The 23,026-nt window shown below is 39.7% G+C and overlaps 1 protein-coding gene across 1 annotated transcript in view; it reads left to right on the top strand.

Moving 5' to 3' along the window:
- The window catches only part of MYO3B (myosin IIIB), a 373,201-nt gene extending 352,884 nt beyond the window's left edge, over window positions 1-20,317 (top strand). The window contains exon 33 of the mRNA XM_069471407.1: window positions 20,313-20,317. Coding sequence (XP_069327508.1) covers window positions 20,313-20,317 — 5 coding nt within the window. The remainder of the gene's footprint in view (window positions 1-20,312) is intronic.
- Window positions 20,318-23,026: the final 2,709 nt, after the last annotated feature.

Here is a 23,026-nt window from a genome sequence, read left to right as displayed (position 1 = left end):
AATATCTATTATTAGTGGTTCTGCTGCAAACACTTCTGGCTCTGTGGTTCTGTTGTTTATTGCTCATGGAACTAAAAAGCTTTGCATTCTATTAATAATACAATGACTTGGAATAAGATAGCTAGACAAACATCAGGACAATGTTGGAGTAGAGAACAAACAATTCTAAAAGGGTCTGGTTGTGCAACCTATTTCTCAACATAACATCTAAACATCATAATTATAGCATTTGGGGACAGCTAAAATGATTGATTTTGCAGAAAATATTTGTTGTTTAATTACAGGATCATATGGGTCTTTTGGCAACCAACAGATGCCAAAACAGACTTTAAGCACCATCTTGAGAAACTTGTGATTTGCTTAGTGTGCTTTTAATTTAAAGCATATGGTTTCACATTCAACTGCAGTGTCCAAAATGAAGACATTAGCAATGAATCACTCTATTGGAGAAAACGCAGTGCTCCCAGACCAGGTCTTTTGGTCTGTGTACTCAAATGGTTCTGTTTAGAGGCATAAACACGAAGCAGCTCTCCCTGTTTTAGCCAAGTGTTCCTGGGATGCATGTGACATCAAAGGCCCTCACAAACGAATTCTCCGGCTATGTACAGTGCTTGGCACCATAGCCTGCCTCCATCTGAATAAACAGAATGCAGCTTGATCACTGGAAAGTAGGATTGGAGTGATCAGAAGGCCAAAAAGATCATTTATTTTGTAGCAATTCTTCTTTTTTTAGTTCTTTGGCCTCCTACCTTAGCCTGATGCTTCATTGCCCTTTGGGAATCCAGCCACTCTGTGTAGAAATTCAGAACCTGCAGGTGAGGGATGGCCAGTAAGGATGTAGAGTGTAGTGGTAAGAATGTGGGCTCTGGAGTTAAACGGCCCAAATTTGAATCTCCTAGTCATTTCCTAGTTGTGTGAGCTTGAGTAAAGTGGTCCTGAGCTTCAGTTTCTGCATCTGTAAAATGGGAATAATAGTACAAATCTTACAGAGTTGTTATGGGAATTAAATGAAATTACCCATGTCCAGAGCTAAACTAAGAATCCGGTACCTAGTAAGCTGTAATAATATAGTTAACTATTATTGTTAAAGGCAGGGCCTATTTCACCTCCACCTCTTTGCCTCAAGTCCTGTCATGCCTCTGCTTAAATTCAATACACATTTAATGAGGTGTCTACTATAGGCCGGGCCCTGTGTATTAGGTGCTTTTACATACTTCTCAGAGTGCAGTGTGGCTTGAAAAATAGTTTTTGTATTTCTCTATTCATTTTCTTCAGCATTTCCACCATCCTGTCTTCATTCTCTCACATACCCCCCAACTCCTCCCTACCCAGTAGAAAGGATTATAGCAAGCTAAAGCCCAGAATCTGTTAGTATTGGTAGCACCTGTTTGGCCATACTCCGGGCAGTTACATCAAAGGTATATTTCAGAAGGTGTATCCAATCTGCTTTATTCTCCAAAAAGAGCTCTGGGTAGGAAAATTTCTTCCTCCCAAAGATTTGTAATAGCTCTTTACATATAAGGCATAGTGATCTGTTGTTAAATACAGATGTTACAAATATTTTTCCCACTTATCACTTGCCTTTTAATTTTGTTTGGGTTCCATTTATTATTGATTTTGTTTGTTTTTACTGTTAAAAGAGTTTTTTTCTCATTTTAATGTAGCCAACTAAATATTTTAGAGTGCCTGCCTTTGGTGTCAATGCTTAGGGAAGTCTTTCCTACTCCATGATTATATATTCACTCATATTTTCTTTTATCATTTTTCAAACTTTTTAATATTTAGATTTAATACAAATATCCTTAAACTATTTATCTTTAAACTCTCCAGAACTTACTAGCACAAATTATTAACTTAATAGGTCAGACATCATTGTTGATTATTTTTCCTTCCTGGAGGTCTTGCCTTGCTACTTTATGACAATGACAGTTCACAGAAGGCACCAATGAAAGAATGCAAAAGCAGCCCATTGAGTGTAAGCAAGAGAGAACTCTGAAGACAAGCACTTCCTTGTTTATAGATAGTTTAATGATTTGTGGCAATACACTTTAACAGCTTAGCCTTTTAATTTGGGTTTTCTGTTGCATTTATAACAAAATTTTGAATACAGAGTGAATCACAAATTAACATGATTTGTCTTACTTGTCAAGGATGCTAGGGCAGGAAAAAAGGTTAAATTCACTCTTGGGTCCATTCTACTTTTTAGTTCTGCTATTCTCATTCCAGCCAAGGCTTTCATCACCTCAGCTTGGACTACTGCTATGTCCTTTTTGATTCTCTCTCTTCCATCCCTCCTCTAATTTATTCTACATGCCATTGCCAATTACTGTATGTCATTCTCCTGATCAGAAGCCTCAATGTCTCCCCAGGGCCCATGGGATAAAAGACAAAATCTTTAAGAATGACTTCAAACCTTCACAATCAAACTTTATTTTATGCCTCCATCTTAAAATCCCCACCTCCCTGACCCTGAAACACACCCTTCTAATTTAGCGGTGATAATAGAGGCAAGGTCTGTGGGCACTTTAAACTGCCTCCGGAATACATTAACTAAATTCATGAAAAATCTCCCACCCAAATAAAAGCAGTAATATTAATTGAAATTGAAAGTATTAGGCCGGGCGCGGTGGCTCACGCCTGTAATCCTAGCACTCTGGGAGGCCGAGGTGGGCGGATCGTTTGAGCTCAGGAGTTCGAGACCAGCCTGAGCAAGAGCGAGACCCCATCTCTACTAAAAATAGAAAGAAATTATATGGACAGCTAAAAATATATAGAGAAAAAATTAGCCGGGCATGGTGGCGCATGCCTGTAGTCCCAGCTACTCGGGAGGCTGAGACAGGAGGATCGCTTGAGCTCAGGAGTTTGAGGTTGCTGTGAGCTAGGCTGACGCCACGGCACTCACTCTAGCCTGGGCAACAGAGTGAGACTCTGTCTCAAAAAAAAAAAAAAAAAAAAAGAAAGTATTAATTGTCTGTGTAATGTAAAGTATGAAAGAAAGCATGTTTAGGAAACTTTGCTATTTTGAAAGAATTTAGTAGCATATTATCTAATAAAAAACAAAACACTATGCACTTGCTATTTGATAGTCCACATAATATTCTCTGTATTCTAAAGGATTGTTTTTCTAAATATCTTAAAACTTTCATATTTTTCTTTCCTCATTATTCCTTTGGCATAGGCAAGCGTTGCTGATATCCCCAGATTTCATAGATGAAAGAGTCACAAAAACATCAGCCATCTTTCCTTACCACAAAATATGAAAACAGGCTGGGCGCGGTGGCTGACGCCTATAATCCTAGCACTCTGGGAGGCTGAGGTGGGTGGATCGCTCGAGGTCAGGAGTTCGAGACCAGCCTGAGCAAGAGCCAGACCCCATCTCTACTAAAAATAGAAAGAAATTATATGGACATCTAAAAACATATATATAGAAAAATTACCCGAGCATGGTGGCACATGCCTGTAATCCCAGCTACTCCGGAGGCTGAGGCAGGAGGATTGCTTGAGCCCAGGAGTTTGAGGTTGCTGTGAGCTAGGCTGATGTCATGGCATTCTAGCCTGGCCAACAGAGTAAGGCTCTGTCTCAAAAAAAAAAAAAAAAAATATGAAAACAGTAGTTATTCCCAATCCAACCTTCTTTGGGATTTAGGATGACAGTTGATTAGTTAACATTATGTGTTCTTTTTTTTTTTTTTTTTTTGTTTGTTGAGACAGAGTCTCACTTTGTTGCCCAGGCTAGAGTGAGTGCCGTGGCGTCAGCCTAGCTCACAGCAACCTCAAACTCCTGGGCTCAAGTGATCCTCCTGCCTCAGCCTCCCGAGTAGCTGGGACTACAGGCATCCGCCACTATGCCCGGCTAATTTTTTCTGTATAGATTTTTAGGTGTCCATATAATGTCTTTCTATTTTTAGTAGAGACGGGGTCTCGCTCAGGCTGGTCTCGAACTCCTGACCTTGAGCAATCCACCCGCCTCGGCCTCCCAGAGTGCTAGGATTACAGGCGTGAGCCACCGCGCCCGGCCCATTATGTGTTCTTAAACAAAGGTTTTGTATAATCATTCAAGAAAATTTTTGGTTTAATGATTTTAAAATGCTAAGAAAAACCTAAATGTTCATCAATAGAATATTTGTTAAATAATGGCACATTCGTAAAATGGAATACTATGAAGCCATGAAAAAGAATGAGTTATAGCTGCCACATGATGTTCTGGTTAAAGACAGATTGCATATACCACAGTGATTCCATAAAGTTATAATACTGTATTTTTATTATAACCTTTTCTATGTTTAGATATACAAATACCATTGTGTTACAATTGCCTATAGTATTCAGTACAGTAATACACTGTATAGGTTTGTGGCCTAGGAGCAATAGGCTATACCATATAGCCTAGATGTGCAGTGAACTCTACCATCTACGTTTGTGTAAGTACACTCTATGGTGTTTGAATAGAGACGAAATCACCCAAAAATACATTTCCCGAATTTTTCCTCATCGGCAAGCAAGGCATGGCTATATTTATTCCTGTGCAAAAGCCTCCATGTTATATTGAAACTTGATAAAAGTAAGGTTCAGAGTGTATAAATATGCTCACATTTGAGGGTTTTATTTTTATTTTTGTTTTACAGGCAGGAGATACTGCCTCAGAATTGTATGTATATAGAATATTTCACTCAAGATGTTAATGGCAACAGTTTTCTCTGCAGCAAGGACTAGGGTTCTGAGGAGGACTTATTCCTTCTATAATCTTTTGTGCTATTTGATTTTGTTTCTATACATATTTTTTAATTAAAAATGTTAAACTTTGGCCGGGCGCGGTGGCTCACGCCTGTAATCCTAGCACTCTGGGAGGCCGAGGCCGGTGGATCGCTCAAGGTCAGGAGTTCGAGGCCAGCCTGAGCAAGAGCGAGATCCCGTCTCTACTAAAAATAGAAAAAACTTATATGGACAACTAAAAATATATATATAGAAAAATTAGCCGGGCATAGTGGCGCATGCCTGTAGTCCCAGCTACTCGGGAGGCTGAGGCAGGAGGATTGTTTGAGCCCAGGAGTTTGAGGTTGCTGTGAGCTAGGCTGACGCCACGGCACTCACTCTAGCCTGGGCAACAAAGTGAGACTCTGTCTCAAAAAAAAAAAAAAAAAAAAATGTTAAACTTTTTTTTACTAAAATTTATAATGAAATTTTATCCTCGTTTAATAACACGCTAAGAGGGAAGTCAACTGTATCTTCTGCATCAAGAAATACAGAAACCAACTAGGTCAGCACTTTGGATAGAGAGGAAAAATAATTCCCTCTGAAACAGAACATTCTGCAATGACTGCATATCATTCAGAACTAAAGAGACCAAAAAAAGATAAAGCAAGGATAGAAAAGCTATCATAATTAAAGCAACCAAAACAGTCTCCTTCCAGAAAATAGAAAAAGAAAGTAGAGCAGCTGACCCTTGAGGAATATGGTAGTTCAGAAAGAGGCCACACAATGCAAGTGTGCACATTTACAATTATTATAGTTAGCTAGGTCTCAAGCCTCCATTTTTGCTGATGGTAGAAAACAATCTGGTAGCTTCCAGGCAAGCTCAATCCCTTCCAGGATTTTTCATAGTCTCTCTTTAGTAGATGCTCAGTTAATTCAGGCTTCTTCTCCCTCAATCTTCTTCTCTTATCTCCCTTTTTAGCCAAATTTTAAAACATTTTTGACTGTACTTATTGTCTGTATTTTCCTCCCCTACAGAACTCCCTTGAGCCCCACCACTCTCCTGAAACACATTGTCAGGGTAGCCAAAGACCAGCAGGATGCCAGATCTAGAGGGCCTTCTCTGTCCTTTTCTTATTCCACCTCCCAGCAGCATTTGGCAAAGCTGAACCCTTTGGCCTTCTTTTTTTTTTTTTTTTTTTTTTTTTTTTTGGAGTGAAAAATAAGATTTAATCACAGATGCAAAACTGTTAAACATTATAAGAGAATACCTTTGCAATTTTATGTTTACTTATGTTAAAGGAAGTTCTTTATTTGCTTGGAAAATATACAGGTGTTTCAAAAATAGGTGGGAAGCATGAACAGACCAGGAGCACTGAAGAAATTGGAAAAATTGTCAAGGAGCAACACTCCCAAAAGTAGTCAGGCCCAGATGGTTTTATGGGGAGCTCTTTCAAAGCTTCAAGGAACAGATAATTCTTCTGCTATTTAAAGTGTTCCAGAGCACAGAAATAAAATGAAAGCATCCCAATTCATTTTGTGAAATTGTCTTAGCCCTGTTATCAAGCCTGATAAAGATAGCACAAACATGAAAACAGCAAACCAATATCACCCCTTGGCCTTCTTAAGCCATTTTCTTTTCTTAGCTTCTGTAAAAACTCACCCTCCTGGCTTTTTCCCAACCTTATGGCTGCTCTTCATTTCCTACCAAACCCCTAAATGATAGAGTTCCTTGGAACCTTTTTTCCTCTCCCTCTACATTTATTCCCCAAACCTGAAATTCCATTGATGTGTTGATGATGCCCCGGTTCACATGTCTAGCCCAGATTGTTTCTCTGGATTCCAGACATGCATGTGGAGCTTCCCACTTGACATCTCCACTCAGCTGTTTCGCAGGCCTCCCACGTGTAGCATATCCAGAACTGAACTCTTGATCTCCTCGTCGTCTTAGAAAACTTAATCCTCCCTTGACATTCCCTGTTTGAATAAATGGCATCATGATCCATCCGAGAACCCAAGCCAGAAGTCTGGAAGTCATCCTTGATCATTCCCTTTCCCTCATATTCCACATCCAATCCATCAGCAAGTTCTGTTTTTTTACCTCCTACGTACATCTTAATTTTGTCCACTTATTTTCCTCTTCACTGCCACAACCCTGCCCCAGACAACCATTGCCTCTGACCTGCAGTAGCCTCCCCTCTTGTCCCCTCACTTACATTCTTATGCCACTATGTGTACAGGACTCCCACCAGAGACACTGATCTGCATTCAAGAAATAAACTGCCTCATGTCTTCTTTCTTTTCATTCTCCTTCAGTAGCTTCCCACGGACTTAAAATTCAAACTTCCTCCATGGCCATCAAAGCCATGGCTGTCAAAGTCATACACCTGTCCACAGCCTATTTCTTCAGCTTTGTCTTACGTCATTGTCCCCTTCCTCACTATAGTCCAGCCACACCGGGCAGATCTGATCTGCCTCAAGGACATGGGTATGGTGTTTGCATGTGCTGTTCCCTCAGCCTGGAATGCTCCCCCACCCCCACTTTTATCTCTCCTCATGTGGCTAGCTGTCATTCTTTAGGCCTCAGCATAACTGTCAACTCTTCAGAGAGGCCATTACCTGCCACCATGTCCTCTAGTTCCCTTTCCTCTGTAATGCAAACTTGCAACAACCTATTTGTTTCCTGTCTGCACTTAAAATATGTGTAATAATTTGCCTGTTTATCGTTGAACTCCATCACTGGAATGAATGAAATCTCCATGAAGGTATGGGTCATGTCTGTCTTGCTCACCAATACATTCCTAGAAACTGACACATGGAAGACACTCAATTTATGATGAGCATTGCCATGGACTTAGGAATGTATATTTTTTTGCAATCATTTTTCTAAGGCTGCTATGATGTTCCTTAAAAAATAAAAGTAATAAATATGCTCTTCTCTTAATAAGTAATTATAGTTTGGGAAGAAAAGCATTGATGAGTAGAAATTTATATTCCTATTTTTCCCAATTACAATAAGGTGAATCATATGATATTGTTGCTATTAGATAGTTTGTCACCACCAAATGACAATTCCATAAGGTGCAAACTAATAAACAGTTAAAGAAGTTGCACATATTTAGTTTAAGCTGTTGTTATCAGTTGGGAAAGATTAGATTATGATGCAGAAACAAACAATCCCCACAATTTAGTGGTTTACAGACACAAAGGTTTCTTTCTCACTCCTGCTATACTATGTGGGTCAGCTGTGGCTTCCTCTGTGTCCTCTTCTCTCCAGGACCCAGACTGATGTTGCAGTTTCCAACTAAATCATTGCTGTTGTGGCAGAGACTTGGTGAACCACATTCTAGTTTCTGTTAGAAATACACACACTCTTTTGGCCCACATTTCCCTGGCCAGTGGAAGTCACATGATTTCTCCTGAGTGCAACAGGGCAGAGAAATGAATCATTCTCCTGGGAGAGGCACTTCAGGGATACAAACAGGAGGAGTTAGTGTAAAAGTGATACTGTCTACCACAGTTACCCTGAGCAGCAGCTATCACTTTTCTCTAATAGTAGCTATCTGCATTTCAGCTATATGTCCTAGCAGTAAACAGGACTGGACTTATGCCATTTAGTCTGCTCATAAACACAACATTATATAGTAAAAATATCTACATTAGTGTTCGGACCTGTATTTGGCATTTTATAAGTAATAATATAGGTTTGTTTTATTTATCAGAAGTTCTAGGTGAAGGAACAAAACTTGTAGAAATTAGGAATTCCAGAGTGACAAAAATCTCTCTACTTTGATGATTTGAAATATTTGTTTAGTGAAGGGGAAATAATATCGTTAGGGGGTCACTGACTTTTGATGTTCTGTTTTAAACTTTTGCACTTATAAAGATGCCTATAGACAAAATCCAAGGATGCTTAAGAAGTTGCCTGAAATTTGAGGACAGGTACATTTCTGGAGGCTTTCTATCCTACCAAGTTAATCTTATGATGTAAAGAATAGTTAACAAACATCAGGATTGTTTGGAAACATATGGGTTCTGGGCTAATTACTTGCATAGTTTCTCTTTCTACAAGATACAGATATTTACAATGCGTAAGTGCCACTGACTTCTCAGTACAGTTCATGGGCTACAAAAGAACTGATTCTCAATTAATAGACATTAAGAGGATGACACTTTGTAATCATTACTTTGATTTCCCAGTGGGATTATGCAAGATTGAAGGATCCAAAACCCATTAAGAGAAATTTCCACTAATGAAAAACAGCATTTTTCATATCTTCACCTTTGCTTCTCCAGAGCTGATACTTCAGATTCTTACTACTGTCCAAATGTCCTTTACATAGAAGCTCTCAGAAAGACATCACTCAATAGAAAAAAAAAAAAAAATGAGGTCCAGCTAGCTCATTCGAGCCTGAAGAGTGTGTGTGTGTGTGTGTGTGTGTGTGTGTTTCAGCACTCTTAGCCTCTCATGAAATTAGCCATTGATCTAAAAGTCAGAGATGCAAATCCAGAGAAAACTGGAAGCATTCCAGGGCCTACAATAAAAAGTTAATTACCTAAGGAAAACTACAAGAAAGACTTTTGTTTAACACCAAAATCTCCTCCCCAGGCTGTTAGCTATGTCGTACTTGGGCCCGATCGATATATTAGCGCTTGAGAACCAAAGTCCCTTGGAATAAATTAATCTGTCAGGGAAAGAAATAAACAAAGAACAAATTAACATGTTTTAAGACATTGCTTAAATTTTCATAAATATAGACCTTGAGATGGGATGATGAGTTCCCAGGAGCCAGAGCTAATATTTGGTTGTAATTAAGAGTTGCTCTTTCATGTTTCCTCTGATGTAGGTGGGAAATCACCCACGTGCTTGCTGAGTTTCTTGCTCATGCTTCCTCACAAATGACACTGTTTACTTCATTAATAAGAAATGGGTGTCTCACAAATTATGTTGGCACACTTAGTTTGTTTCACCTCTAGCTAATAGTAAAATAATGAAATATTGTACACATATACACATATACATGCACACATACACACACCCACACCCACACCCACACACATACCATACAAGCAGGTATTCCTTCAGAAACTTCCCTACATTAACTTTTTGGTGGCTCAAAAGAACCTAATGACCTAATACATGATAGACTAGACTCATCCAAGAAGCCTAAGCATTGCTGACAAAGAACCCTGATGTGCCCCACACTGTGTGCAGGTGTAGAGTGTCATTACTGATGATTAGCAGGAAGAACAACAACTATCTCAGTTACTCGTTTGGAAGGGCTCATTTAGATACAAGAACCAGAAGCTTATCTCAAACTAGCCTAGACCAAAATGCAATTTATTCAGGTTCCGACGATGTCATTAAACTGCTTCAGCACTGCCCATGGCTCAGTGCTACTTACTCTCAGCAGCTGGCATTTTTAATGCTAGTAAAATGGCCACTGCCAGCCCAGAGCCTGTATCCACAAAGTAGAACTCAGGATCCCAAAAGACAAGGGGGTGTCTCCCTTCTAGTGTCCATATCTCAGATCTCCTATAGTAGCGGTCCTCAACCTTTTTGATACCAGCGAGTTTTGTGGAAGACAATTTTCCACAGATGGGTCAGAGGGGGATGGTTTCAGGATGATTCAAGTGCATTACATTTATTGTGCAGTCAAAACTCTCTGATAATGATAATCCGTATTTGCAGCTGCTCCCCAGCAGTAGCATCACTGCCTCAGCTCCACCTCAGATCATCAGGCCTCAGATTCTCATAAGGAGCACACAACTTAGGTCCCTGGTGTGCACAGTTTACAGTAGGGTTGGCCCTCCTATGAGAACCTAATGGCCACCGATCTGACAGGAGGCGGAGCCTCGCCTGCCACTCACCTCCTGCTGTGGGGCAGTTCCTAACAGACAGTGGCTGGCCTGGGGGCAGCAGTCCTAGAGGAACTTTGACTCTACTTGGGTGGTATGCCCACCCCTAGACTAGTAACTGTGGGTGGGGAGGGGAGCCAGGCCTGGGCCATCTGTTCAAACCGATTTGGGGCCGGGCGCGGTGGCTCACGCCTGTAATCCTAGCACTCTGGGAGGCCGAGGTGGGCGGATCGTTTGAGCTCAGGAGTTCGAGACCAGCCTGAGCAAGAGCGAGACCCCACCTCTACTAAAAATAGAAAGAAATTATATGGACAGCTAAAATATATATATAGAAAAAATTAGCCAGGCATGGTGGCGCATGCCTGTAGTCCCAGCTACTCAGGAGGCTGAGACAGGAGGATCGCTTGAGCTCAGGAGTTTGAGGTTGCTGTGAGCTAGGCTGACGCCACGGCACTCACTCTAGCCTGGGCAACAGAGTGAGACTCTGTCTCAAAAAAAAAAAAAAAAAAAAAAAAACCGATTTGGGAGGAGAGATCAGCCACATCTAAATAAGTAGAATGTGTTTCCTAGACTCTCTCACTATAGCAGAGGGCTAGAGATGTTAGACAAGCCAAAACAACCAATGTCCACCTCAAGAATTTTATTTCTAATGTAATGTATTCATTATGTTCAATTGCTCAGAGATCTCTGTGTTTATACAACAAGTCTGAGCTCTGTTGAGAAAATTGATTACTCTCTATCAGGTGCTCAAGTCATTTTCTATCAAGTTCTAAACAAAAACTCCCTAGGAGTCTTGAATAGCAGAAGTGAGATACCCACATACATTCCTTTTCCCAGCTATGATAGGTCTCGCAAATAAATTAACTTCCTACTTTCCACCACATTCTACTTTATGGAATGTATTTATGCTAAATATCTTATGATTTACCATTATTAAAGCATACCCAGGAAAAATAAACAGAGTACAGTACCTTTTATCGGTTGAGAACTTTTAAAATGCTAATTTCTGTGTTTGAATAATTTCATAACTCAGCACTCTTGAGGATTTTGCATCTGAGTAGTAGATAAAATTTGAATTGCATATTTTGATGTGAGATGCTTGTTCTAATTATTGGGCAATTTATGTACTGTGAATTTAGCTTATATAATTCTCAGTACCTGGAGACACAGCTGGAAATATACTCTCCAAAGCTATATTATCACCAAAAAGAGACAAAAGTCTCTGAACGAAGTATTATAGTTGCAGATCTGGAAGGCCAATGAGTCTATTGGCCTTTTGGGAGGCAAGATAAGCATAGCTTGTGCTTGACTAACCTCCATGTAGGACTCAGATTAACCCCCGTGAATTGCATGGCAAATTCATCAGGACTACAAACAAACCATGTTCTGAGATGGATGGAATTAGCAGGTCAGCCCCTGGGCAATGAGAGGGGCACCACCTAGATCCTTCTGAAGCAGAGATTTGGCTGATTAAAAACACTCTGCCTCATAATTACTTACATAACTTCACATAGAAGCAGTATATTTAACCCATTATTGTGGTATCTTGTTTAAATATTCTATCAACAAGTAATATGTCTTAAATGATTAGGCTTTTTTTTTTAACTATAGCTCATTTTATTTTATTTTTTTCTTTTCTTTTTTTTTTATTTCATCTTATTATGGGGGATACAGAATTGCAGGTTACATATGTTGCTCCTGTACCGCCTTTCCCCCCAAGTCAGAGCTCCAGGCGTGTCTGTTCCCCAGGTAGTGTGCGTTGCACCCATCATGTAGGTATATATCCCTCCCTTCCCCACCCCCCCTTCCCGAGTCAGCACCTTCAAGCGTTACCAATCCCCAAACGGTGCGCAATGCACTCACTCATTGTGTAGGCATACCCCCATCCCCTCCCCCACCCCCCACCTCAGTCTGATGTCCAATTGGTGTCGTTCCCAGATTTGTATTTAGGTGATGATCAGGGAAACCAATTTTCTGGTGAGTACATGTGATGCTTGTTTTTCCATTCTTGGGATACTTCACTTAATATAATGGGTTCCAACTCTCTCCAGGAGAACCATAGAGATGTCGTATCTTCATCATTCCTTATAGCTGAGTAATATTCCATGGTATACATATACCACAGTTTACTAATCCAATCATGTATTGATGGGCATTTGGGTTGTTTCCACATCTTTGCTATTGTGAATTGTGCTGCTATAAACATTCGGGTACATGTGTCTTTGTTACAGAATGACCTTTTTTCCTTTGGGTATATGCCCAGTAATGGGATTGCTGGGTCAAATGGCAGGTCTACTTGAATCTGTTTAAGATACCTCCATAATGCTTTCCACAGGGGTTGCACTAGTTTGCAGTCCCACCAGCAGTGTATTAGTGTTCCTGTCTCTCCACACCCACGCCAACATGTGTTGTTTTGGGTTTTTTTGATAAAGGCCATTCTCATTGGAGTTAAGTGATATCTCATTGTGGTTTTGATTTGTATTTCTCTGATGATTAGGGATGTTGAGCATTTTTTCATATGTTTGTTAGCCATTCTTATATCTTCTTTTGAGAAGTTTCTATTCATGTCATTTGCCCACTTTTTGATAGGGTTGCTTGATTTTTTCTTGCTGATTTTCCTGAGTTCTAAATAGATTCTTGTTATCAGTCCTTTATCTGATGTGTAGTATGCAAAAATTTTTTCCCATTCTGTAGGTGGTCTGTTTATTCTCGTGACTGTTTCTTTGGCTGTGCAGAAGCTTTTTAATTTAATCATGTCCCATTCATTTATTTTTGTTGCTGCTGTGATTGCCTTGGGGTCTTCTTCATAAATTCTTTGCCTACGCCAATGTCTGTAAGAGTCTTTCCTACATTTTCTTCTAGAATTCTGATTGTATCACGCCTAAGGTTTAAGTCTGTTATCCACTGTGATTTGATTTTTGTGAGAGGTGAAAGCTGTGGGTCCTGTTTCAGTCTTCTGCAAGTGGCTAACCAATTCTCCCAGCACCATTTATTGAATAGGGATTCTTGTCCCCAGAGTATATTCTTTCCCGCTTTGTCAAAAATTAGGTGACTATATGAGGATGGTTCTATATTTGGATTTTCTGTTGTGTTCCACTGGTCTGTGTCCCTGCACTTGTGCCAATACCAGGCTGTTTTAAGAACCACGGCCTTGTAGTATAGTTTGAGGTCTGGTAAATTAATACCTCCCATTTTGTTTTTGTTGCTTAAAATTGCTTTTGCTATACGGGGTCTTCTTTGATTCCATACAAAGTGTATAATTATTTTCTCTACATCTGTAAAGAATGATGTTGGTAATTTAATAGGGATTGCATTGAATCTGTAGATCACTTTGGGTAGTATAGACATTTTAACAATGTTGATTCTTCCGATCCACGAGCATGGTATATTTTTCCATCTATTTGCAAGTTCTGCTATTTCTTTTCTCAGTGTTTCATAGTTTTCCTTATAGAGGTCCTTTACCTCTTTAGTTAAATATATACCTAGATATTTTATTTTCTTTGTTGCTATTTTGAAGGGTATTGAGTCTTTAATTTGGTTTTCCGATTGACTGTTATTGGCATATATAAATGCCTCTGATTTGTGTATATTAATTTTGTAGCCTGAGACTTTGCTATATTCGTTAATCAATTCCAGGAGTCTCATGGTTGAATCCTGGGGGTTTTCCAGATATAACATCATATCATCAGCAAAAAGTGAGAGTTTGATCTCTTCCTTCCATGATTAGGCTTTTTTGTTTATTTTTTTTAAAGGGCAAGGGCCAGCATGATTTAATAAAACAGAATCTCCAACAGCCAGCCCCAGGAATATCACTTATTGCAGAAAAACTTCACACAAAATGTGTATGAAAAAAAATTATGCACAATGGAGGTGTTGAGGACAATGGGGGTAGTGGGACCTACGGGAATTCTACAGATTGGAAATGGAATCAGCGTGAGTAGTTCAGTATTTTCTTCTTGAAGGCTATATTCCTGGGGATGGGCGAGGACTAGGCAGGAGAATTCAAAAGCCCCCTACTACTGTATTCAATAAAATAAATAAAAGACAGCATGCTAAAGAGACTAGCAATAAAATTTCATAAATATTTGAAAACAGCATCCATGAGTATAGCACAATTAATTTCCAAGTATCTTCCCTTGGTCACAGGAAACTTGTCAGATTCTCCCTCTCTATAGTGTCAATGAGGAGTTTATGGATATATTTTACTTTGCTACAGAGAATATGCAGACTGAAGCAGGTTTTTTCCTCCTGTGTGGACTTATATTTAAATGTACAAATTTCACAAATCAATTTTTAAAGTCCATTTCCTCCTTGGCTCAAGAATCCTTCTTGAAAATTAGAAAAATACAATGTCTTTACCATTCTAATGGATCTCCAGGCTGGCTGTCAGGGACAGAGTCCCAGCAGTGGACTGCTGGGTCATATCTTCCCGTGACACTCGGGCAGGATAGAAAAGCCCAGACTAAGCCACTCCCTCCCTACAAAGCTACACTTCCACCAATTATTACAGCACAAACCAATGCATTATCTTGTCTTTCACCTGCTCCACTCATGAGTGCAGCTTTCATGTACCCAAACATTTTACAAGAAAGAGCATTACTGCCCAAGTGGTTGGGACCAGGACCAACACTTAGCTCGGTGTGTGGACAGGTGACTCTGGTAATGGGTAAAAAAGGAGCCACAGTCCAGCCTCTCTCACCATCTGCCTGGACTTCTTCAGTAGCCTCCCGACTGCCCTTCAACTCTCATAAACTTTTCCATGGGCCGACACCAGATTGTTTGTTAATCTCACTCACTCTCAGTAATTACTTTTCAGAAGCACAGAAACAACCTCCCATCCACTTTCAGTTTGGAAGGCTGAACACAATCCAGCCTGCTAGCTCTTAGCTCCCAAACCTGCCTGGGATCTGAGTTCACTCTGCTGCTGATGGGTCTTCACTGCAAAGGTTGTTCCATTAGCTACTTACAGCATTTTGGCCTGAAAAGAGTAACTTTTAAATATCATGGAAAGTAATACATGCACATGTTTAAAAAGCAAACAGAAACCTCAAACAATATAAAAAAGGAATATAGTAAGAACTACATTTCTCTTGCAAGCCTTACCCCAAGTCACTGTTAAGTCTCCTATGCCATTAACATGCAAGCAAATAAACATGTACCTTCATATATTCCTAGAAATCATAGTCTGAGATTATAAAACCTGCAGTCACTAAAAGCATCAAAGCCGCCCTAGATTTTTACTTTACCAAGAATCATCCATACTAAATCAGTAGATAAAATCTTTTATGAAGCTTTAGTATGAGATTGGCTTCAAGTTTGGATATTTTTACCTAACAGTTTTTTTTAAAGAAACTTTTCATATCCATTCCCAGGAACCCTATAACTCTGATCAAGGCTGGGTTTCCTTAAAAGTCATGTTGCTATAGTCACACACATATCCTAAAGAAACTGAAATTCTCCATGAGAACAATGAGAACCATCAAAATCAGAGTGAGCCCAGCTATAGAACTTTAAGGACGGGATCTGTCTGTGCCTTTTATTACACCCACAGTGTTCTATCCCTGGGACTTGCATGTCTCTTTTTAAACAAGTTCTGTTCTGTGTGATTGGACCTTCAATTAATATACCATCTCTGATAGGCTGGCCAATTATAGACATAAATTGGCAAAAGTTTAGGATTGGATGATGAAAAATGATCCAGGTATTTTGCATTTCTGCTGGGCTGCCAGCCACCTTGATTACCCCTCCAAATTATACCTACTGCCTGGATCAGCAGCCAGTATCACCTGACCCACCCGCACTGGTGACCCTATATCTGAGGCTATAGTCCTAGATCTTCCCCGTTACTTTTCCCCCTATCCCAGGCATCTATAAACTTGCCAAAGCTTCAGGAGGGTAATTGTAGCAATATCAGAAAAGTACCTTCACCATCTAAAAATAAATACACCCTGACTCCTTTTCCGTGCACTGGCTCCTTTAATATCAGAACTAAAGGAATACTGAAGACTAATGTTAAAACTACACAATAATGAACTGGAATGCAAATTCCTCTTACGAATTCAGCTACAATATTAATAATTCTCACAGTAAGATTAGAAGCTTGTTTAAATTAGCATTGTAATATATCTTAAAGATCACATTATAGGACATCATCTCTGTTCTCTAATAATCTGTGATCAAAAGAAATAAAATTCTGCATTTTAAACATTTTTTCTTTCTTACGTATTTATAGATAAGGGTCAGGGGAAGGGGAGACCCAAAAGTCTAAAAGAAAAAGAAGGAGAAAAACAATTTAATCAATAATGTAAATTAAATTAGTGACGATGCAATACGCAATGCCTCTGACTACCATCTTCTTGTACAAATTGCCTTAGAATTACCTTAGAAGGTGAGCCCAGGCTTGTTTTAAAATTTTCACTGTGTCAAAAATTACAACTTAAATGATCAACTTGGACACAGCCTAAGTAAAGCTGTCTGGTTTTTTCTTTTTAGTGACAGATCATATTGTAGTGTGTGAAATACAGTTAAACACGTTATTTGATATGAGCCCTATCCCATACTTCAGACCTCACGTATTCCAGTTACCTCATTATGCAGCATGTGTGTTATGATCTCTAGCCTCTATCAAAGTATTAGAAAGAGTTTCCTGGTCATACACTGGTCCTGGGCTGGTCCCAACCTAGACACCAATAACTCGTCCATCATGGCCAGGGATTGACCTGGAAATGTGACTGCCTCGCGCTATTCTCTAAAATGAACGACTTTGAAAAAAACATAACTTTCAGTGAAGGATCCGCATTGGAAATAACATAACCGTTCATGTTTGTATCTCTGCGAAAAGGTCTCCATGAAGTTTTTATTTTTTTTTAATCCAACTTTGACAGCCTCTCTCCTTCCAGATGGTGCCTGGAGCCAAGCCTGTCAGAGACCCTTAGTCTCCTGCTGCCTTTTAGTGCTGGCCCTTGATTGCTAATGACCCCTGGCTGGACTGGCTCCTTAACCCATTTAACCGCTCTCTGCTGGGTCCCCACCTCATGCAGGATGAGAGGCCATGAGAGCTGGAAGTGGGAAGGTGCCAAGTCAGCCAGGGCCTCCCAGCCTTTCAGAGCTGGTGGCTCATTTCCCAGCACCATCACGGATGTCCAAGATCACTCCAGTGGAGAGCTCATGTTAATGTGATTTTTTCTATATTGTCAGATAAATGGTACCAGGTTTCTGATTGTTAATATTTTATTTGACTAAGCCAAGACAACCAAGTCCTTGAAAGAATGTTTCCTTCAGGGGCCAAGAGCTCCAAGGACCACTGATCAACCTCCTTAAATATGTTCATTTGGAAACTTAAATTGCACTGGAACTATCTTTTAGTCTGGTCAAACTTAGTGGCCAGAGCAGCTCATATTTGTGTGTGTGTGTGTGTGTGTGTGTGCGCGCGCGCGTGTGCGCATGTACACGCACAGAGCAAGTGTCTATACCTCAGTATTCAAGTAGCAAAGAAGCCTGAGGGAAGACAATAATTAATTTCCTTGTCAAGGCTTAAATCACTTGTGTAACACAGGAGATACCCATTTTCAGATATGCTGGTAACAGCTGTAAGTATTTACTTGGGTTAAGCTTGGCTTGTTTTTTGTGACATGTTGGACGGTGCTTATAGTTATATTGATTGGATAGGTGACTCAGAGAGTGGGGATTTAAAAGGAGAAAAAGGTGATGATGCTAATTTGTTGAGAAATCTTGAGTCCAGTGGAGAGACTCAGGTCCTTTATAACTTCCTCAGAACAGGGAGGGCATGAGAAGTCATCATCGTATGCATTGTTTCCATAATGGATTTTTTTAACCTCATATTGGATTATAAGAAAACAAGACAAAGAAATTTAGCAATCTTGTGACTCTGAAGAACTGAAGCCTAGTCTCTTGACTGGAGCAGAAAACTGAAAGCTTTGTGCCTGCTATTTGTATAAATGTTTAAATGTTCACACGATAATTGGACCAACTTGAATTTTATAATGTACTCAGGAAATTTTTTCCAAAATTCAGCACAAAATAAGAGAATAACCCAAACCTAACTGCTTTCTATTTAACCTTTGTTTCTCTCAGATACTTACTATTTTTTTGGCTTTTTTGGAGATTAAGATTGAAAGAACTACAGTGATTGAATTTTTCAACACTAATACTTCATTGATTTCATTATTGCATCTCCTTAATTTAATGCAAAATAAAAATTATGCCTGTCATTCCATTATAGTCTATAATTCACATTCTATTCTGTCTGATTAATCACACACACACACACACCTGCCAGGCATTTGTAAGTGTAACCTCCCTAAACCACGTCATTCACACTAATGACTGCCCTCTCTATGTGTAAAAATATTTTTGAATTTATGGACCTGGGTGGGTGTTTGTACAGCTGTGCAATATTAATCTATGCATTGCAGTTTTTGCTCACAGCTGGGCAAAGGGGAGTAGCTAAGATTATAATGAGGTCTTTTAGTCTATCAGTAACCAAATGACCCAGAAAGGGGTTCAGATGAGCCCACCTTGTGCAGCACTGCTCTTTGAATGAATGAATTGTGTTAGAAAGAAATTCTGGTGTATTTATGGAGAACTTTTTCCTCTGAAGCCTGAATATATTTTGATTGGTCTTCTTTAAATTCCAACAAGCTGAGAGGCAAAAAAGCATTTATGTCAGTTTCACAGATGAGGCCCCAAGAGGTTAAGTGGCTATTACTCTGCAGTTACAGCATCTTAGAGTTGGGAGGGATTTTGAAGGGCCTCTCAGCTAATGGTTCTCACCCTTTTCCTGCCTTCACGCTGGCTTCAGGCAACAGACCCCCATCAGGCATGTCTCTCACTGCACACAGACGCTCACACATTGGGAGGGAGTGTGACTCTAAGGAGAGCAGCTCAGAATCTTTGGGTGAGAACACGTGTAATTTACCGCACCACCATCGTCCATTTAAAAAAATCACTACATCAGTGCAAGCCCCTCTTTATTGTTTTACAGAAAAAACATGGCAGCCCAGAGAGGTAAGGGATTCACTTAAGGTCACATATCAATAAGTGCCAGAACTTGAACTAGGTATGCCCAGGTTTTCTGACCCCAATGTCCAGTCCTGGTTTCACTAAAGCTGAGCAGCCCTTTGCACACTAACAGCAGGAAGTGGAACCGGGTCTTCAACTTAGAGAGCGAGGCAGCAGTGGGGATGAGTGCTGCAGGGAATCAAAGGCCCAGTCACAATTAGTTTAGTAAAACCAGCACTATCTGGTGTCTCATATCCTCAAGCATTTAAAATGTCGTTCCAATCTTCAAAGAAATTCTTTCATTCCATTTTTATCTGCATTTACCCAGGACATTGTTTCCCAGCTCCCCACTAGTTCACTAGGTGATTTGCATCTCATTAGGAGCTCCAGAAATGCCATCTCTCAGACTGCTGCTGCCTGGCATTGTGGGTCCACTAAGCATCAGATGTAGGTTTTAGATTTTTCAAGTTGACATTTTTGAAAAAGCTGAGTTAGGCCGGGCGCGGTGGCTCATGCCTATAATCCTAGCACTTTGGGAGGCTGAGGCAGGTGGATCACTAGAGGTCAGGAGTTTGAGACTAGCCTGAGCAAGAGCGAGACCCCGTCTCTACTAAAAATAGAAAGAAAGTATCTGGCCAACTAAAAATATATATAGAAAAAATTAGCCAGGCATGGTGGCACATGCCTGTAATCCCAGCTACTCGGGAGGCTGAGGCAGGAGGATCGCTTAAGCCCAGGAGTTTGAGGTTGCAGTGAGCTAGCCTGATACCACGGCATTCACTCTAGCCCGGGCAACAGAGCTAGACTCTGTCTCAAAAAAAAAAAAAAAAGAAAGAAAAGAAAAGAAAATTTTAAATAATATTAAAAAAATGTAAAAAAAGGAAAAGAAAAAGCTGAGTTAATGCTGTTTTCCCACTGGGTGAAGTTTGGGTGGCCATTTTCACCTTAATTCCTGCCCCCATGCTGGGCCCAGGTTAGGAACCAGCCTTTGTCAGGAGGGTACAGATGAAGTCAGTCATCACCACGTGAAAGCACCTGGGTGGATGGGAATATTGTGAGGCCTCAGAATAAGCAGTTTCAAAACTCCTAAAAACAGAAAGATGTGACATGATGCAAATATTCTGAGCATTATACAAAGTAAAACAAACAAAAAAAGGAAACCAATACCAAACCATTGCTGAAGCTACTTAACTCCCTCTACACATTTGCCTTTTAAACATTTTCAACTAGTTCCAACTCTCCTGAGGCCCCAGAGTTTTTGCCCTACATTTATGTTTTATTTTAAAGACAGTCTCACATGGTCAGAATGGCTTTTCTGCTTTGTCATTTATTCACACCCCAACTTCCAACAGAGTGCTGAACAGCATCATAGCTCTAGAAACCAGAGATGATATGTCCATGGTCAGCAAAATTGTTCTTTTGGAATAAGAGAAATGATTTTTCCAGTGTCCAGGGAAATAAGGAGCCCTCACGTCTGCTTTGGGCTCGAGCCCTTTGATGCGGCTTCCAAAGCAAAGCACATGCCTGCCAGTGCCTGGTGACAGCCCTTTCAGGGACGCTTCCCGTTTCCAGAGTTCCTTTTGCCCAGTTATAACAAAACTTCTCTGAGCCTATGCCAGCTTTTCAAAATGGCAGCTAGCTAATCTGCAAAATCGATCTAAGCTCTTAGGAAAGTGTTAAATCCCTGTTTTTTCCAACCCCTGGCTACAAATTAAAATCACCTGGAAGGGGGAGGGGCTTTACTTTAAACAATAACAAGGCCAGAGCCCTACCCCTGACCAACTGAATTAGGATCTCCAAGGGTGAGGTTGGGGCAGCTGTGTTTTAAAAAAAGCCCTTCAGGTGATTCTAATGGACAGCCAGGGTGGAGAACCACTCTGGTGTAACAAGAATTACAATCACTCCTTAGCAGCACCTGCAGTGCCTCTGGCGCTATGTTTTTTCTTTGCATATATTATCTGTCATCCTCACTACCACCCTACAAGGAAGTGGTCATCATCACCAAGTTCAGGCATCTTGTAAGTACTAAAGGTGGCTTCCATACTCTAGTTTTTCTGACTCTAGTGCTTTTCTCTCCCCTCCCACCCAACACTCATGTTTCTCAAAGTGTGATCACCAAGGTGATTTTTGATGATGTGACATTAAATAACAATGAAGTATGTAAAAAAAAAGTTACTCCTTTTTCAATTCTCAATTTAAATTCTTCAGATTACTTCAAGGGTAAAGTCTTATTGGTACTACTATGTCTTAAATTCTTCCCATATTTACTCATCTCTCTTTTTAATAAACCTTTTAAGAAGCCCAGAGCTTTCTGTGGAAAAAGGAATCTAGCTCAAGTGTGATAATATTGTTTCATTTTCATTATATTTACCATGTGGTTTGTTTCTGTTTATGGCAAATGACACTGGCTTTCTATTTACAGTGGTGAATAAAGTTTCATTTTTAAAGAAATGCATTTAAGCAAAAAAATTAGTTGATTTTAAAATATTAAAGAATAGTACAGCTAATCTTCAATATAGTAAAAAATGTTTAAGAGGTAGAGGAATGAAAGGAGTTTGAGAAATACTCCCCTATAACATGCTAATTTTTAAAATAGGCAGATCCACACCTGTTGGCCAATGGAACCACTCACCTACCATCCCCCCACCAGACAGCCAACAACCTGTTCCATCCATTTTTAGGTCCAGCTAGGACCTATGAACTTTGCTGCTGCTCCAGCTGAAGAATCTTGAAACACAAATAGCTAATAAACATAGACGATAGGGAACATCCACCCTTTTCCAGTAACCAATGAAATACAAATAGAAATACAAATAAGGTGCAGTTTTTGTCTCTATTGAATTGTCTTCCTTTATCTTAAAGATCTGTCTCATGCTGGTGAGGGCCTATGGAAATGGGTAATCTTTGGTACAGGTGGTAGAAGTTTATTTTGCTGCATACTTTCTGGATGGCAATTAAAAAAACAAATTATAAATTTTTAAAATATGCATACCTTTGGCCAATACTTCTACTTTTGGAAATTTATCCTAAGAAATAATGGGGATTTGTCAAAGATCAAACTGTGAGTATATTCCTCAAAGCACTGTATATTATAGAATAACATTGAAAACAACATCTATGCTCAAAATAAGAAATTATATAAATTAATCATGGTTTGCTCATAAAATGGAATATCATGAAACCATTAGCAACGGTGCCATTTAAACTATCTCTGAAAGACAGATAAGAAACTTGTCCCAGTGGTGGCTATTGTTGTGGGAATAAGATCAAGGGTAGAAAAAAAGACAAAACTTTTCACGGCTTAACTTTTTTGAACATGTTCATTTATTACTTAAAAAAAGGTAACTCTAAAAGAAAGATATTAATACTATTTTAAAGTAGGCTGATAGCACAGAAAAATATTTATGACTTTATTGTTAAATGGGGGAAAAGTTGTAACCCAAATTAGATGAAT

The sequence above is a fragment of the Eulemur rufifrons genome, chromosome 1 (genome assembly GCF_041146395.1).
Source record: "Eulemur rufifrons isolate Redbay chromosome 1, OSU_ERuf_1, whole genome shotgun sequence".
NCBI classification, from domain to species: domain Eukaryota; kingdom Metazoa; phylum Chordata; class Mammalia; order Primates; family Lemuridae; genus Eulemur; species Eulemur rufifrons.
Note: the sequence above shows the minus strand (reverse complement) of the source record. Positions and strands in the feature narration are given on the sequence as shown.